We start from the raw sequence: 17,043 nt of genomic DNA, 5'->3' as shown, positions 1-17,043 counted from the left end.
CTTAAGAAAGAACTGGTACAAAATGTACTTCCATCGGTACATTACTCCTGTGACCATTAGAAAGATGGACAGGACAGCAATTATCTGTGAGATTGTTGGAAATGCAAGAATCATGAGGGGACATTCTATCACGCATGGTGGACTTGTGGCAAAGCACAACAATTTTTTTTGGGAGGGGGATTAATCTTAAGATGCAACACATTTTAAATATACATTGTCCTTATTCACCAGAGGTTTTGTTTTTTGGGGTTTTTTTTTTTTTGCTAAATATGACTAAACCCTATACCCACTAAATACACAGAGTTGTCCTTATACATCATTACTGCCGCTAGGTTTCTTTATGCCGCCAACTGGCGGTCACAAGCAATCCCTCCTTTGGATGAATGGCTACTAAAACTATGGAAATATGCCTCAGTGGCTATGGTCACTGATTATTTGAGGAATAACTCAGATGAACCATTTGCGTTAACATGGGAACCTTTCATAAATTGCAATTTAATACAGGGTCAACATCCACACCCAAGATTTGGTTGTTTCTAATACTGGAGGTTGACTACTGCATTACGTATATCTGATATTTTTCTGCAATATCTGCTGAGAGCAAAGGTGGGCAAAGGGTGGAAGTAGAATCTTGGATTGTCATATGTAATATGTCAAATGTAACTGCTGGAAGTTCAAGAGATGTTAATGCAAACATGACTTTTTTTTTAAAAAAAATTATTTTATTTTATTTTTAAGGTAAATTATCTGTTCTTGCTCTTGTTCCTGGTGCCAAGGTAGATGAATGCATCCACGTGTGCCAGCACACAGTTACCACAGTGGACATTGAATGAACCGTACAGTCAGTGGCATGGCAAGACGTATGGAGGAGCTGTTTGGAAGGGGACAGGCCCAAGGGCATCTACTTCTCTGCCTCCTGTGTCAGGTGCTGCTGAATGGATTCTGTTCTTTGCACAGGATTGAGCAGCTCCAGTTATAATGGAGTGAGGTGTAGGATGGCGCAGAAGGAATTGATTGTGCCCGGCTTGAACCTTGTAAAAACCTTCTTGCGTCCGAGAGGTAGGTGGCAAAGATGCAGGTTTCCCCCAGCAAGCTTTGACAATGCCAGTTCAAGCAGAGTTAAGTGGTAGGAAGAAAGAGTCCAAAGTATCTGCACCAATTGGCCTAAAAATGGGATCAGGAGAAGATTGAGGAGGTTCGTTAATCTGGATACCTAAAGAGGTAGCCATATTGGCCGCTTGGTCAGTGAAGAGCTTCAGGTACTCAGAGGGAGACAGAGGCTTTGGAGCTTCAATTAGATCTGAAGGTGTGGCACCCGATGCGATGTCCAAGGCTGTTTCTGCATCTTCCTCTGAGGCGGATTCTTCAGTTGAGGAATCTGGTGGTAGAGGGTCAATGTCCGGCTGCTTAGGTGGTTGAGTTCTCTTATCTCTTGACTGAGACCAAGACCTGCAGTGCTGAGGAGAGTGTGATCGGGACCGAGAGTCTGGATGGTCCTGTCTCTCTGGATGTTGGTGTCGATGTGGAGCCCAAGAGCAAGGGTGGAGACAGCATTCTCTATCATCAATGCCAGATCTGTCATTGAAATACTAAGTGTTAACGATCAGGCACGATCAGATGGAGAGTAGTCTCAGTGTCAAAGTTCTCAGTAGCAATAGGCCAAATCCTATGGGACAGCATTTTGGAGAGTACAGATGGTGAGGAGATTCCCTGTGACCCGGAGAGGGTTGGTATCACGTAGAGTCTCTTCTGTATCGTCGGTATTGTGTAGGGAACGTTCTTCAGTCCGGAGGGGTTTTGTGTTGAGAAGACAAGCTAGGGTTGATGGTATCGCCCTCCGTGTGAACTGGATCGAAGTCACGTTCAGGATCGGAGGGTGAACTTGGTGTGGCTTCTCTGGAGTCTCCCTTGTTGGGAGTGGAGCGGTCTCTTGAGTCTGTGTTGGCAACGTGATGATCCCTGTCTCGGACTGGAAGTCCCTGCTCAGGATTAGGGTCCGTAGGCATCAAAGACACCTTTTTCTGAATCAGAGCTGATGGCTGAGATTTTTTGTGGATTTTAGGCAGTTGAGATATCGGGGTGGGAGTGACAAGCTTCACGGGCTGCACTCTGTTGGCAGCACAGAGTAGTGTGTGCATTGGCTTAAGAATCTTTTCACTTGTAGTTGGCTTCAAAATGCTGAGAATAGAAAGAAATATAGGGGGGGAAACGATATTTAGTTAGGATGCACATTCCAAACTCCCTGGCCAACCCTAGAAAAGGCTTGGTTTTCGGTCACTACCAACTGAGCCAGAGGCAACTGCAACCGAACCTCCCCAGATGATCTGAATAGGCCACAGGGTTCATGAGGAAGGTGGCATTTCCTTTAATATCTTGGGCCCAAGCCACAGAGACCAAGATGGTTGCTGCATTCTACATACATTCTGCATACTACAGACAAAGCTGCCCAATGTACACTGCATTGCACTAGTGCAGTCGGGGTGTTACTTTGCATACGCACCACTGTTTCCAGGTGGTCTCTCTCTAGGGATGGACATAGCTGGCGTATCAGCCTAAGCTGGTAGAAAGCCCTCATGGCCACTGCCTCAACCTGAGAGACCAGGTTGCGTCCAGAGGTACTCCCAGACTACATACGGGCTCTTTCTGGGAGAGTCTATCCCCATCCAAAACAGGCAGATCTAAGCCACTTCCTATGTTCCAGCTTTCCACAATGAGTACCTCTGTCTTCCTTAGATTCAGCCTCTGTTCTCCCTCATCCGGCTCATTACGGACTCCAGGTAAGTCTTTAGGGAAGTTAGGCCATTTCCTAATGAAGTTGACATGCCGAAAGAGATTTGAGTGTCAGCATATGGATAACACACTGCACCAAATCCCTGATGATTAACACCCCCCCCCCCAGTTCCATATAGATATTAAAAAGCATTGGAGATGGAATGGAGCCCTGTGGAATCCCAGACAATGGCTCTCGTTTGGAAGAGCAACAATCTCCAAGCAACAGCATCTAGGACCTACATGAGAGGTAGGAGTAGAGCCACTGCAAAGCAGTACCTCTCACTCCAAACCCCTTCAGGAGCTCCAGGAGGTGCCACAATCAATGATATCAAAAGGTTCTGCCAAGAGATCCAAAAGGATCCACAGTCACACTCCCCCTGCCGATTCCCAGTTGAAGACCACCCAACAGGCCTACCAAGGCCGTCTCAACCCCCTAGCCCACCCGAAAGCCATTTTGAAATGGGCCCAGGTCATCTGCTTCTTCCAAGACTGCCTGGAGCTGAGATGCCACTACCCTCTCAATCACCTGGTCCTACTGTGGGAGGTTGGAGACAGGCCCAGAATGGAATCCAATGCATTTTTCTTCATCCCTGGTCTAATCATGGCCTTCCTGGGGCAAGGAGGCATCCCGCCCTTCCTCAGAGAAGCATTAAAGATGTGTGAACCGTGCAGATACTTTTGCACATCCAAGGGAAAACTGGACGGAACAAAAGCCCTCCGTGGCATATGGTCAATTGTTTTTGAAAGGCGCAGGATCGTCTGTAGGGTGAGACCACTGTGCTTAGAATTTGAGCCAAAGCTTTGCAGATCCTGCACATGATTGCTATCTGGAACACAAGACTGAAGGCATGGAATTAGGATGACAGAAATGGGGATCTGCCGAGTCAAACACAGCAGCCAAGACAGGAGGTTCATTGAGGCCGGGTGGGCTAACGTATATGACGACACTTGGCTTGGTGGATCCTGGGTGGTTTGGACCTGCATTCAATGTTTGTGTACAATTCCATATGGGAACACGAACCAGTGGTCCTGTTCTTATGCGTGCACGAAAGGTGTCAGGGTTTCCATATGAAAGCCACTTTCACTTTGACAAGCGACACGACTATAACACTGAGGAAAAACAAAACATAAAATTGTAACCCTCAAAATAGTTTGCATTTGGGAAGACATATTACTTAATCACCTCGAACCTGAAAGAAAGAGCCAGCTATTTGTACCTACATTCAATAAGAGACCTTTCCTCTAGGAACTGGGATGGCTGTTTTGGAATTTGGACTGTTAGCCCATCCATCAGTAGTTCTAGCCTGTCATGAAAGAAAGAAAGAACGTCACATGATCCAGGCCAGTCAATCTAATACAGCAGAAGTTACTTTCTTTCCATGCGGCCCCTAAGCCCCTCAGCTCCCACAGGCTCTGTGACGTCTTTCTTAGTCATCCTAAGAAAATTCAACTTCTGCTTCACAAACCACTTTGTCCTGGGGCTGAAAGGTACTTGAGACTTATCATGGAATTATCATCAACCACCCTCACCGTTTCTCTGTAAGCGGTGACCTATCACAGTATGTTTGAGTTTGTCATTACTTCCATGGTTGCGTTGAATGGAGCCACTGAAGAATGTTTACTTCGAAGCACTCTTGCAGAAATGAAAATGACACCACCAGTCTAGCAAACAAATGGCTGAGCAAGGATTGGATTATTCAGCACTGAAGCTGCTCAGCCGATCCTTAAAACCAGGCAAAAGCACATCTCTTCCATTGGACTTCTTGGACTGGTTTGGGCTTCTTGAAAAAGCTGCTTCTGAAGACCTCTCTCTGATAGAATTTGGTCATTGAAACTCTCTGGAAGGGTTATCTAAACCACATTTCCCAAAGAAATACAGTCCACAAGAGGACCGGTCTTGGACAATTCCCTGCACCAACCTTTCTTGAGTTGTTATGCTCCCCCTTCTTTTCTTACACACTTCAGGATTGAAATGCTTCCAGATCTCAAACATTTCTCTTACCCTATAAAACAACATAAAAAGGAAAAAACATTGAGTCTCTGGCTCAAATGTCTATTCAACCACTCCCACCCTCTCCATTCTGATGCTCATACATTTACCAAACTACCACTCCTCCTCCTCGTTGAAATCCTCCAGGACAAGATCGTCTGAAGGGAAGAGAAGAGAAAAGATTGGGTTTTCTTATTTTAATCGACTAAAAGAAGAGCTAAGGAGGGACTTGTCCATGTTGAATAAATGAGGAGAGTCTAATGGGTCACTTTTTGCACTGAGCTTCCCAAAGTGGAAGGCAAGCATGGCTTCCAGACCTCACAGTTTTAGCTGCAAACACTTTCCCAAGAAGAACCACATTTGCCCATGTGAGAGGGGTTGGGAGTTTGAGTCATGCCCACTCGGGAGGCCTCCCACAGAGAGGTCAGAGCAAAACTAGTGCTCCTTGGATGAATGATGGCCTTTGTCACCCAGGCCCATTCCGGGATTCCAAGGAGACAGTTCTGCCCTCCCCACTTCCCTGGAAATTGGCATTACCTTTGATGGTGCTTTTAATCAAATGATGAGTCAACTCATCTTCAGTGCTCGAAAAATCCTTGTGTGTGGCCAGCTGTAGAAACAGAGATGGACATGTTTCTTTCATGTCAATTGACACCATATCCAAAGCAGCTAAGAATTTAATATGATCTAGTTGGGTACAAAGTTGAGGATTCCCAAAGATGGAGTGTGGCTCTTCTGGGCACTGGGCAGCCAGAAGAGACATGGGATGGGGGCGGGAGACAGCTCTGTCCTGTTCCTCAGTGAGCCCCAGTGGAAGCAGCCCCTCTCCAGCAAGTGTGCTGCCAGGCAGCCCCCGTGTGACCAGAGACCAATGGGAGGTCTTCTTCTGAACCTGGAACCTGACAAGGGGTCCCAGAGGATGCTGAAGCAGAGTCAAGCCATGTCCACAGCAGGGTACTTACTTCCAAATTGGGAAGTCTGATCACATGCGCCAGAGCGTATCCGTAGGCTTCTCGGCCCAGAGCCTGCAGCCGGGGCTCCTCTGAGTCAATGTACTTGTGGAGCTCCTGTGGGTTGAAACAGCAGCTCAGAGTCATTGCACTGGCCTAAATCATCCCTTGCCATGCTACTGAGAGCTAAGCCCGGAAGGAATTTGCCCCACTACAGGAAGATCCCTTGGTTGCCGTCCCAAAGGAGTCTAAGGATGATCTAATTCCATATAAACACCCCCACACACACACCCCCAATTAAGTTGACAAGATCTTCAATATTTCTGAAGGTTGCTTATGGGAGTGAAGTTTTCAGTTGGCTTCTAATAAGGAAGTGACCTAGACGTATCTTAAGAGGATGGGGTCTGCTGCCTCTTTCTGTCAGGCCAAGTTTGAATGTCAGAGCGGATGAAGACAGAAGCCCCATTCACACCTTATGTTGCACACTCGGACCATGAGTGGACAGTGCACAGGGGCAGATCTGGACACAGGGACAGCAATTCATACATGACGTTGAATACAGGCACTGCTTGCCACTTCCTCTCTGTACCAAGCCTGTGAGGGGCCGTGCCCAGGTTCACTTTGAAAAGGAACGCAACTACAGTCATGCACACAAAATCACGTACCGGTGTTCAGACACCTGCACACATGTACTACCTAATGTCCCGATAGGGCTTTCATTGCACTTACTTTCAAGATGCCGATTGTGTTGTAGACAGAGGGGGCCTCCTCCAGCAGCCCCCTGAGCATATTCTTGAAGGATGCCATGTTCTCCTTCCAGGGGGGGAAGAGAAAATCAGTCATGACTAGGAGACACAACCGGTCTTGAGAATACAACATTGAAAAAGCTCTCTTACTGACAGAGGTATCACGTTTTCTTCGCAAGAGAAAAAAGCGCAAGAAGAATTTACCTGGGTCCCTGGGTCCAGTTGGTTGAGCCCGGACACCGCCACGTTCAGAACTGCAGCCTTTATATTGAACTGCATAGGCGGCTTCATTGTGCTGGAGGGAGAAAGATTAGATTTCGTCGTGTGAGTGGGGCTGGTGATCCAGCCAATGGAAGCTCATCTAGGGAAGAGGAACATGGCAACCCAGCAAGCGTCAAAAACGATGACAAGTCTGTGATGGTTTCGCTTCTTTTTTTCAAAAATGACCAATCCTGGTCTGCGGAGGCCCTGATTCGCAAAAGGCCATAGTACTTAACAAGATTTTTTTATAAAACAAAAACCTTCACATTAATGGCCATCTTTTAGGAAAGGGGAGATATAATTACAGATCTTGCCTGTTTTGCCACGGCCCTTCCCTGACACAACCCCCTCCTATTTAATCCCGGTGGGCTATATGCATACGTGAGTTCCGTGACGGTGTCCATGGTAAACCTAAGCAGGAACCCAGGGTCCGGATGCTCCCTTATGTCCTCCATAATTTCCTTGCAGAGATCAAAGAGCAGAAGAGAGTTGGTCAGTACCCATGGACTTCCTTGGGAGAGCTCCATCCCCAAACACTCACTTTTGACTGAGCCTGCACTTGGGCATTCTCTTCCATTCTCTGCAGCATCTCACTCACCAGTACGGCCTCCACGGCCTCGTCCTTATCATAGGACAGCATAAAGCCCAACGACTTGGCCTCTTTAACATCTTCTATTACGGCTGACAAAAACTGGGTCCAGCTGAAGATGACCTGAAAATTAGAAACACTGAACTGTTAGTGATGGAAGGACTCTCCGTGCCTTCCTGGAAATGGAGCGGGCACCCTTACTTGGTGGGCTGCTCTCAAGTCCTTTCTGGGGACACCACCCCCTCCATGGAATATTCTGCAGCTGCTGCTTCTCAGGGAGAGTGCAGAACTGGGAAAAGAATCAGAGCAGAGAGCAGGTGCTCCCAGGTCCCAGATGGGGCAAATGCCTCTCACAGAAATGTCCCGGGCTCTGTTGAGGAAGGCTCTCTACTCAGTGGTTCCCTACCTCTGCGCTGTCCACTTCCTCTTCTACAATTGTCAGACCTGGAAGGGAAGAAGAATGGGAAGGGAGGGGGGATTCAGGACTTGAATTCCCATGAGGAATTAACCAACGGGAATTCCCTTTGTGGAATTCAGGCTGGCTCCCGGGCTCCCATGCACCAGCTGTCCCACCCTCCCCAAAGAGTCACTCCCAGTCCCAACCCTTCCCCAGGAGCCTGGGGCACCTCCTCACCGATGGTGACTCCAGAGACTGCCGGGGAGCCCCCTGCGGGAGTTGGAGGTGGCACTGGAGTTGGCTCGATTCTGTTCTTTCGTCGCCAGAACCTCCCTCGGGGGGGCTTTCCCTCGGTGGAGTCAATGGTGGGGGAGGTCTTCAAGAGCTTTCTACAACAATTGCAGACCCTTCGCAGCCTAGAAGGGAACAGGGAGAAGGTGAGAAAGTGACCCTTAAGCAGACATTTGCAGGAGAGGGGGCCAATGGGGCAGGGAAGGAGTGCAGAACAGCTGGGGCAGCAATACAGTTGCCCTTCACATAGACAGAATGGGACATGCCATGCCAATGCACCCAAGAGGTGGCTGAGCCCATCCACCACTGCAGTCCCCTATTGCACCTCGCCTTTCCCTCCTGGAGGCCCAGCGCATCCTGCACGGCCCGGTGGAAGTGTGCACAACACAACAGATGTGCACCAGTTGACCCTGCTTAGCAGCCCTGGCTGTGTTGGCTGCATTGCCAGTGACCAGGAAGCCTTGCTGGAGGGCTAGCTCCCCAGGAACCCAACCATCCGCCTACCGGGCCATGGCTGCTGGCAGCTCATCTGACGTGTGGTCTGTGTCCATAGCCTCTTCATGCAGCACAACCCCCAGGGCCTTGCTGCACGGGAAGAGCTGTCCACGCCACCAGTGCCAGGTCTCCCCCTCTCTCCTGCCCCCACCAGTGCACACTGAGGGGCTGGAAGGCAGTGTGCAGCCCACTGCAGCTGGTCCACAGCTCTGCTGCATCACCATCGCCCCAAGTCAATTGGGGGCCTTTTCCCTGCTGACCCATGTCCCGCAGTGGGAAGAGTCACAAAGGCAGAGCTCGAAGTGATCCCACACCATGCTGCCATGATGCTCACCAGCCCCCAGGTTCACCAGCCCTGCTCACGGCCCCTTCAGTGGTGGTGGGGCTGCTGGTTCCTTTGGGGACACCGCCATCACCACTCTTGGTCTGGAGCTTAGCAGGTCCAGGAATGAGAAGAGTGATGACTTCCTCCTCACCCTCAGACCAGGGCTTGCACTGCTAAGGGGGATTGGGGAGGATGGCGAGACCCATCTGGCTGGGCTAGCAGCCAAACAGTCTGCACCTCCTCCACAGCCGCCATGGGAGGAGCATCTTCCCTGACAGGGTAGGACCTTCTGGTTCATCCAAATAGGTGTGCCTGCACAGAGCTGGAAAAAGCAGGCGAGGGGGTGACAAATTAAACCCCTCCAAATAAAGAGCAGTCCTTATATCAGGGGAGGCCATTTGGGTGGGGGGGGGAGATCAAGCAACAACCATGGAGTTAGTCCACTGCAAATTCAGCATCATCTCCCTACACACACATACACACACACACACGGTGACACACACAGTATTTTTAACATGTGGGTTCTTGAGGGCACAAATAGCAACTGAACTCACAAGAATGCAATCGTATAAAACAAGTATATTTAAGCAAATATTCTTACATGTGACTGAACAAAAGTGTTTCTAAAAGAAAACTTATGAAGATGATACTTCCCACTGAACTGCACACACCCTATTTTGCATTGAGAGTCCTGTCCTTAAATGAGCTGAATACACTATTTTTACACCCTCTAATGAATCTCCTCTTTTGAGAGGAAGAAGATGCAGACGCCACACCAGAAAGAAGCTGCTTCTTCTTCTTCTTCTTCTTCTTCTTCTTCTTCTTCTTCTTCTTCTTCTTCTTCTTCTTCCTGGTTCTTTGGCAGTTTCCTTCTCCCTCTTCCCACTCCCCCCTAAACAAACGCATCGGAATCTGTACCACCTGAGTGGCATCTCTCTTGCTCTTTCCTTGGGATGGGATCCCACCCCCCCAATTCACACCACCAGGAAGGAAGAGGAAAACACAGGCTCTGCTCTCAAACCTTCAACAGATGATTGTCTTGTACATCCTTCACCTCAGGGAGAAACAGACAGAGGCGTAACTAGGGAAAACAGCGCCCAGGGCAAGCACTGAAATTGCGCCCCCCACCGCCGCCCCCCCAACATACGTCAGCTCAGCATACCAGAAGGCTGTCTTCAAATAAATGCTTTAGATTTTAAAATGTACTATACTTAAGCACCTTATAAAGTACTGGCGTTCCAAATTTTTAATAGGGAGCTGCTCTCCAAGAGGAATGAAAAATGTTTTTAAAATTTAAAATGTCAAATTTCAATACTTAATGTCTGTGCCATGTTTACTTTCAGACCCAACATCAAAATTAGGGGAAACACTGCAAAGTACAGGTTAGAAGAGCTACTGGCATTTGAAAGAAGTTATTAAAGATTATCACTGTATATAATTACTGCAGTCACAAGTAAAATCTGTGAGGAAGCGATCAGGCATATATCCATTTAAAATAAGAGTTGAGAGACAAAATTTCAGATGATTACAATTTTTCTTACTCAAACCACAAGTAAATAGACGCATCATGAGGATGCCTTTTTGTACAGTAGCTATTACACATTTTGGGAGGGAGAGTGTGTCTGTATGTTTTCACTGCTACCAAGAAGTAAGGTCTCCAGAATAGCTGAAAAGAGATAAGTATTAGCCTCTCAAGCTATATTATTTTAAGGCATATAGAAGAACAGGATCCTTTCACATGGGTTTATGGAATCTCATGGCTCCTCTATCCCTTACAGATACATTTATACACAGAGGAAGATGGCTGGCCAGCAGTGCCCCTCCTTACTGCTACATGTCCAGAACAGAAACATCTCAACATTCCACTCCATCTATACTACATCATCTTTTAGACCATTCTGTTTCTATAGTGCCAATAACGTACACTGCATCCTTAGATTTCACAGTACTTTAATGTACATTCTTTAAACTGATGTAAAATATAAGTAAGGTTTGCACTGCACTTCACAGCAATTCACTGGCCAGCATGAACAACCATCTCCACAAAATACTTCTTACTCCCCTCCATCTCATCATTAAAACCACTTACACAAGATCACACAGGCTTTTACTTTGTGCCAATTACTGTAGTCTCGCATAAGTACCATCGTGGATCTGTATTCGCAATTACTAATGCAAATTAAATTTCCCACTTCACTCTTTCATTGAAGCATTGAAAAAGTGAGGAGGGGTGGGACACGCACGCTTCTCTCAGCCACTATGGCTGCAAGTACAAGGGGGGGGGCAAAGAGGAGGTAACAAGTTCATATTAAGTCATTTTGAATATGGGATCCGAGTTGAAATTTGGACAGAGGAGAGAGCTCACTTGCCAGATTTCTAAAAGGCTGTCCTTTATTTGGGGGCGACACAGACCTGCAGAATACATGGGGGGTGGGCTCAGATAGAGGAATGGCGAGCGACCAACTCATTGACAGCCTCTTTAATGGAGAGACATTTCAAAAGTAATCTCTTGGCCACAGCTTCGCCTTCTCTTTCAGAGTCCACGATCTTATTGGCGGGGGGGGGGGAGAAAGAAAATGGGGAAAACCCACAAACCATTAAAGCCAACTGGAAGCGCCTACATGCCTCAACCTGAGGCCGGGGGAGGGGGGAAGAGATGAATGAGACAACAAGCTACTGACCCACTCTTCCTTCTCCTATTAGCCGCCTACAGGAAGGCAATCAGGATAGGTGGGAGGTTCCCCCCGCTCCTTCTCATCCTCCCAGTGCAGAGGGATTTCTTGTTCCGTTTTGCCGCGCGAGGGGTGGGGCGTGAAAGATGGGGAGGAGGAGCACACGCCGGAGCGGCGGCGGGAAGAAGAAAGCCAGGGGGGAGGGCAATGCAGCGAATGCGGGGCCGCAGGACTCACCCCTCTCACTCTCCTTTATTTGCTTCCTTCCTCCTTCTCTGCAGCGGTGGTAGCAATATCCAGCACCGTCTTTCCTTTTACATCTTCATACACCTGCCACCGTTCAGCCCCTCCTCCATCCTCCTCCACTGTGTCTGGTGGGCTCGTGCCAACCTGGTCCGTTTGGACTTGAAGTTCGAAAGATCCCTTTCAACAAGCGTCCCTCTCACGGGCAAGAGCTTGTGAGAATTCGGCGCGGGGGGGGGAGTGGTTGGAAGTGAAGTGGGGGAGCGAAGAAAACGCGGACCTTCCCCCACACAAAGCTTCACAATAGATACACCCAATGCAGCTATGCGCGGAAACCTGCCCCAGCGCTCTCTTGCTCGGGACCACTGTGCCACATCGCAGCTAGCCACGAAGCTGGGGCTTGGACTGCTCCGAGTCCGACTCCCTGCCTCATCGCCGTTGCATGTGCTGCAGACGGTGAGCTGGGAGAAGGACACCACCACGCATGCGCGACTGGTGGCGGGCGGGGATTGGGAGTGAGCGGAGTACTTGCTGTGATTGAGTCGACGAGGTCAAAGGCAAGCAGGCAGGCACTGCGCAGTCAAACTTTAGGCGCCCGCGCACCAGAGCCGAGCAATGGGAGGGCGGGGGGCGGCGCCGGGACCGGGGGAGGGGGCGCCACGCCACCACTTCACTCGACTGCTGCGCACACAAAAAATATTTAAAAAAAAAAAAACGGGAAAGGCAGGGGATCCGCTGGGGCACGTTTTGGCGCCCCCCACGTGACCAACCAGGGTGGCGCCTGGGGCACGTGCCCCCCCTGCCCCCCCTATTGTTACGCCCCTGGAAACAGAGCTTACCCAATATGTGTAAAGCTGGAGAGCAGTTGAAGGTGTGAGGAGAGAGGAGGAGACCCAAACTTGGAAGATATGCCCAAAGCAAAAGAACTAAAATGTGGGACTAAAATACTGTCCAGGAGGAAAGATGGTGGCAGGTGGGCTAACCAAGCCTCTGAGAAGAGACCGTCTTCACACTCGATGAGAGATGATGGGACACATAAATTGATGCATGAGCCGATAAGGAGGAGTGTTGGAAATCGTGTGACTCCATAATCATTGACTCGCAGCACTCATGCATTCAGTGGTACACTTAGGTGATTTTGGAGCCCGGACCTAAAGGCCTTTGGAGCCTCACCCCCCCGCCATTAAGCATCATCACCCAAAGGCCTTTGGAGGCCCTCCTCTGCTGGTAGTTAAACATCATCCTACACACAGATACACACACACAACCATGACACAGGAAGTATTTTCACCACATGGAGTCTTGAGGGCAGAAATAGCACTGAACTCACAAGAATAAGACAAAGGTTTAAAGCAAATATGCATTAGCAGAAATGTTTGAACACACAATTTAATCTATTCCCATCCCACATGTTTCTTGACCCACTCCCCCCTCTGTCTTGAAAAGACCCAATATTTAAGCGGGGATACGAAGCAGCAACCTTCTGCTTGTTAGTCAAGTATTTCCCCACTGTGCCACTTCATGTGAGGGGCTGATACTCTTGGGGCACTCCCTTCTTCTTTGTCCACTCTGCTCCGCTCTACTCCTTCCTTCCTTCCTTCCCTCCCTCCCCATGAGGTAGCTAGTACAAGGTACAGGCCTTCTATCTAGGTTTGTAACTTCTTAAATACAAGCTTTTTTAGACCTTAAAAAACACTTTCTCCGGACCTCTGCTCTGAGCTCATCCAACTGGATAACTCTGCTAAACGAGGGGTTGATTCAAATCCCCTTCTACAATTGGGACATCTGTGAACGCGTCACAATAGGCATGTTCACAGCTGGTGCCCTTCCTGATCGGGCAGGTGGGCAGGCAGGCGGGGTCTCTAGTCAGACCTGGCAAGGAACAGAGGGAGCAAGGCAAAGCTGTTATGGAATCCTACTAACCTTGCAAAGAGGTCTTTCCTCATCTTCTCCCCCATTTCCCTCCCTGTCTAACTCTTTCCCCCGACTAACTATCCCTCCTTACTAAAAGCTGACTGTCCCTCCCTCCCCCCCTAGATCCCTCCCAAAACCACCCCAAACAAACAAACAAACAAACAACAAGCAACAAAATAACAAACACTAGCACTATCTGTAACACTGAATAAATAAATAGATAAATAAATAGATATATAATAAATGGATGAATAAATAGATGGATGAATAAATAGATGGATAAATAGATGGATGGATGAATAGATGGATGAAACGGACTCTCTAATACTCGCTTTCCTCTCTATCTCTCCAGCTCCTCTCCACCTCGCCTCCTCCCTCCTCGACTAACTCACCCACAAAGAGCAGCTGGGGCCCCGGAAGTGTCATAAAAGAGGATGTGTCATGAGCCTCAGCAATGGCCATTGGTCCTCTTGCCTCTAGAGGTTGCTTCAGGACTTGGAGGTATCCCCTGCCAAGCGGGCAAAGAGGCACCTTTTCATTGAGCAGAGGCGGGGGAACAGTTGGCCCTGCCCACCCGCTGCCCAGTAACCCTCCAGTGGTGGTTGCTGGGGTCTATCTTAGGTTTCTCTTTAGATTGTGAGCCTTTGGGGTCAGGGAGCCATCTTTATTCCTTTATTCTTACTCCACATAAACGGCTTTGGAAACTTGTGTCGAAAAGCGGTATATCAATAGTAGAAGTTCTTCCAAACCTCGCCCTTCCTGTCCATATGTCTGTTGATCTGAGAAATCAGAGGACTCTCTTGGCCACCATGTTGAAAGCGAAACCACCACAGGCCCCTCATGGCAGACTCCTCCACCTCCATCCACTGCCATTCATCCCAACAGCCACATGGGTTGCTGGGATGTGCTCTTGTTTCAGCCCGACACGGGGACTCCTTCCTTCAGCGCAATCCTGACACTGATTCTCACCTGAGGGAACACACATCACTTTGCTGGCTCTGCCCTCTGGCCACTGCTCTCTGCTCTTTCCAGAGTGTGGCGATGCTGTCACTTGCCTGCCAGGAGGCAGCGTGGAGCAGGGCGGTGGCTGCTTAGCCTTCTCCACTCTGCCTCTTCATCCCTGACTGCTGCATTATTCAGCGGAGGGTGGCGGAAGACACAGCAGCAGGATTCTCCCTCCCTCCCTCCCACCCTCTGAGTCTCAAAGCCAAGAGCTGATGCCCCAAGCGGAAGGACGCTCTGAGCAGCTGCCTGGCTTCCCTCTGGACTCTCTTGTTTGGGGAACAGCAGGCCGAGTCCTTCCCATGCTTGGAGAGGAGGAGACCCAGTGGAAGTGAAGGAGGGAGGAGGCTACTGACGGAATAGTGCAGCAGTCAGCCACAGAGAGGCAGCCACTTGTCTTCTCCATGCTGCCTCTCACCAGGTGCCCCATGCAAAGAGCCAGCAACGTTCCGCAGGGGGGGAAACCAGGGCCTCTCTTTGATCCCTAATCTAATTCTGTTGGGAATTCTCTCTGGTAAGAGAATCCCTTTTTCATTATAGCAGAGTGCACAGAGGCACAACACAGCGGAATTGAGTTAGGCATGCGTGTATGCTGAGAGTAAAGTAACTTGGAGCCAGTTCATAGTTTCAAATCTATATAAGTAGTATTTATTAGAGAACTCCATTCTAGATAGGAAAGTGAGGCGATAGAATCTCTCATCTATCTATCTAGCTGGATGCAGATGGATTCTGCATCTCTGCACACATGGTGCAGGGGAGAGGAGTTTGCATGTTGCAAGGTAGAAGGAAGGAAGAAGAAGGGGAGAGGAAGTGGCTGGAAGGAAGGAAGGAAGTCCCTGAGATTAGCAATCTACATATCAAAGTGATAGTGTCAGAGCAGTAGAGAAGGGATGACCAATGTCTTGACCCTCTAGCCTTCTGACTCACTAGTCTGTCCTCCTGTGTCATTGAGACAAGAGACAGAGCATAGTCCTTCTCTTCCAACATGTTTTTCATTTCTGGGCCGGAGGCCCTGAAGGCATGGGACTCTGCTCTGCTCCATCCGGCAGAAGAATGGAAAGGGCAACAGAGCAGGACAGGGGAGGAAACCAACCGGAGGAGGTCAGAGGAAACCTTTAAAACTTAAGTTGTTTGGGGGGGGGGTTAGCGGAAGAAAGTGCAAAAGATGCGGAAGAAGGGTGGCAGAATCAAAGGAGGACATTCAGGGGAGAGGACTTAGCTTAAAAAATGCAGGATGGAAGACGAAGAATGAAGCGAGGCTGAAGTATCCTTCCTGGAGCGCTGACAGGACGAAAAGAACTGTGTGGGGTTAAATCTGGCTCCTTTTATAGGTTTGCTAATTTGCATATGTCCTGCCCTGGAGTGAGCATGGGATGATAACCCAGGAGATGTCCTCACACAACAGCCGAGAAGCACTGGTGCTTCTCTAAAGTTCAACTAATTCAGCTCCACTTCTGTCTCAGTGGTGGGGAAAAATTTTGACCTCACGTCCTCCGGGAGCACTCTGTGCCACCTGAAAATATGCCCTTGAGGGTCATGCAGTCCTTAGGGACATATTTTTGGGTGACACAGAGGGTTTCTGGAGGAAGTCACTGAAATTACCACACATGCACACTAGCACTGGTGCAGCATTCGTCTGCAGAAGTACTGGTGCTACACTGATGCTTCTCCCATTTCACTAGTGCTTCATCAGGATATCAGCCAGTATTTTTAAACAGTGATCCAAAACTAATTAAAATGGCTGAGAGTCTTAGAGAGATGGAGAAATAGTGTGGAGAACCCCAGGTTGTTGCCAGGTGCTATAGCAAAACATTGAAGGCTGATGAAGTCTACTCTAGACTATGTTAAAACTTGCTATTCCGGGTTCCATGCACACATGATGCAGCCACCTAAGCAGGTATAGGTTTGGTCAGCGCCTGGATGGGAGACCACCTGGGACTCCCATCTATACTTTAAGGTCCATATTGTAATAAAGAAGTGACAGAATTGTAATAAATAAATACAAATTCTGAGCGCTGTTTTAAACACTGAGAATTTCCTATGCTGAACTCACTTGCATGTTGAAACAACTTGTTCTGGCAAGAACTAATCTGCCTACTTTCCTTTCACTATAATCTTCATTGATAATTACCATCCTCACAAGTTAGCCCACTTTAGCATTAAACATTCACATACCCACCATCTTGAACTGGAGTGGATGACTTCATCATAAACCATGTGCTTGTGCCATCCCTAAGTGTCTCTACACCTGTAGCAAATTTGGTTCAAATAGGTTAGGTGGTTAACAAGTTAGCCCACTTGTGCCTCAAACATTCATCTGTCCGCCATCTTGAACTGAGGTGGATGACATCATCTCAAACTACGCCGTTGAGGTGTCCTTACAACTGTACCAAATT

The 17,043-nt window shown here is 48.7% G+C and overlaps 1 protein-coding gene across 5 annotated transcripts; it reads right to left on the bottom strand.

The window, feature by feature from the left end:
- Nucleotides 1-736: 736 nt before the first annotated feature.
- Nucleotides 737-13,713, bottom strand: LOC128347860 (uncharacterized). Of its 5 annotated transcripts, none has more exons than XR_008317780.1 (15): nucleotides 13,655-13,713; nucleotides 7,943-8,121; nucleotides 7,715-7,752; nucleotides 7,318-7,431; nucleotides 7,101-7,180; nucleotides 6,663-6,753; nucleotides 6,442-6,525; nucleotides 5,725-5,829; nucleotides 5,300-5,372; nucleotides 4,867-4,920; nucleotides 4,692-4,775; nucleotides 3,994-4,076; nucleotides 3,299-3,531; nucleotides 2,719-2,806; nucleotides 737-2,178 (listed from the first exon to the last, which is right to left on the bottom strand). XR_008317780.1 is itself a non-coding variant. In XM_053303062.1 (11 exons), the coding sequence occupies exons 1-10, from the start codon at nucleotides 13,687-13,689 to the stop codon at nucleotides 4,877-4,879; spliced, it is 843 nt and encodes a 280-aa protein (XP_053159037.1). In that variant the 5' UTR covers nucleotides 13,690-13,713; the 3' UTR covers nucleotides 4,360-4,775; nucleotides 4,867-4,876. The 5 variants fall into 5 exon arrangements, 2 of the variants coding, with proteins under 2 accessions (XP_053159037.1, XP_053159036.1); XR_008317781.1 differs by having other exon boundaries at nucleotides 4,873-4,920; XR_008317782.1 differs by lacking the exons at nucleotides 737-2,178; nucleotides 2,719-2,806; nucleotides 3,299-3,531 and adding an exon at nucleotides 3,540-3,882.
- Nucleotides 13,714-17,043: the final 3,330 nt, after the last annotated feature.

The sequence above is a fragment of the Hemicordylus capensis genome, chromosome 2 (assembly GCF_027244095.1).
Source record: "Hemicordylus capensis ecotype Gifberg chromosome 2, rHemCap1.1.pri, whole genome shotgun sequence".
Lineage (NCBI taxonomy): Eukaryota > Metazoa > Chordata > Lepidosauria > Squamata > Cordylidae > Hemicordylus > Hemicordylus capensis.
This window is presented reverse-complemented; position numbering and strand designations above follow the sequence as displayed.

Excerpts from the sequence above, each read along its gene's own strand:
- LOC128347860 (XM_053303062.1), bottom strand. The coding sequence starts at position 13,689 with ATGGGGGAGAAGATGAGGAAAGACCTCTTTGCAAG. Across the intron at positions 6,754-7,100 it reads GACACCGTCACGGAACTCAC|CACAATGAAGCCGCCTATGC; the intron begins GTATGCATATAG and ends TTCTCCCTCCAG. Across the intron at positions 6,526-6,662 it reads AACTGGACCCAGGGACCCAG|GAGAACATGGCATCCTTCAA; the intron begins GTAAATTCTTCT and ends CCCCCCTGGAAG.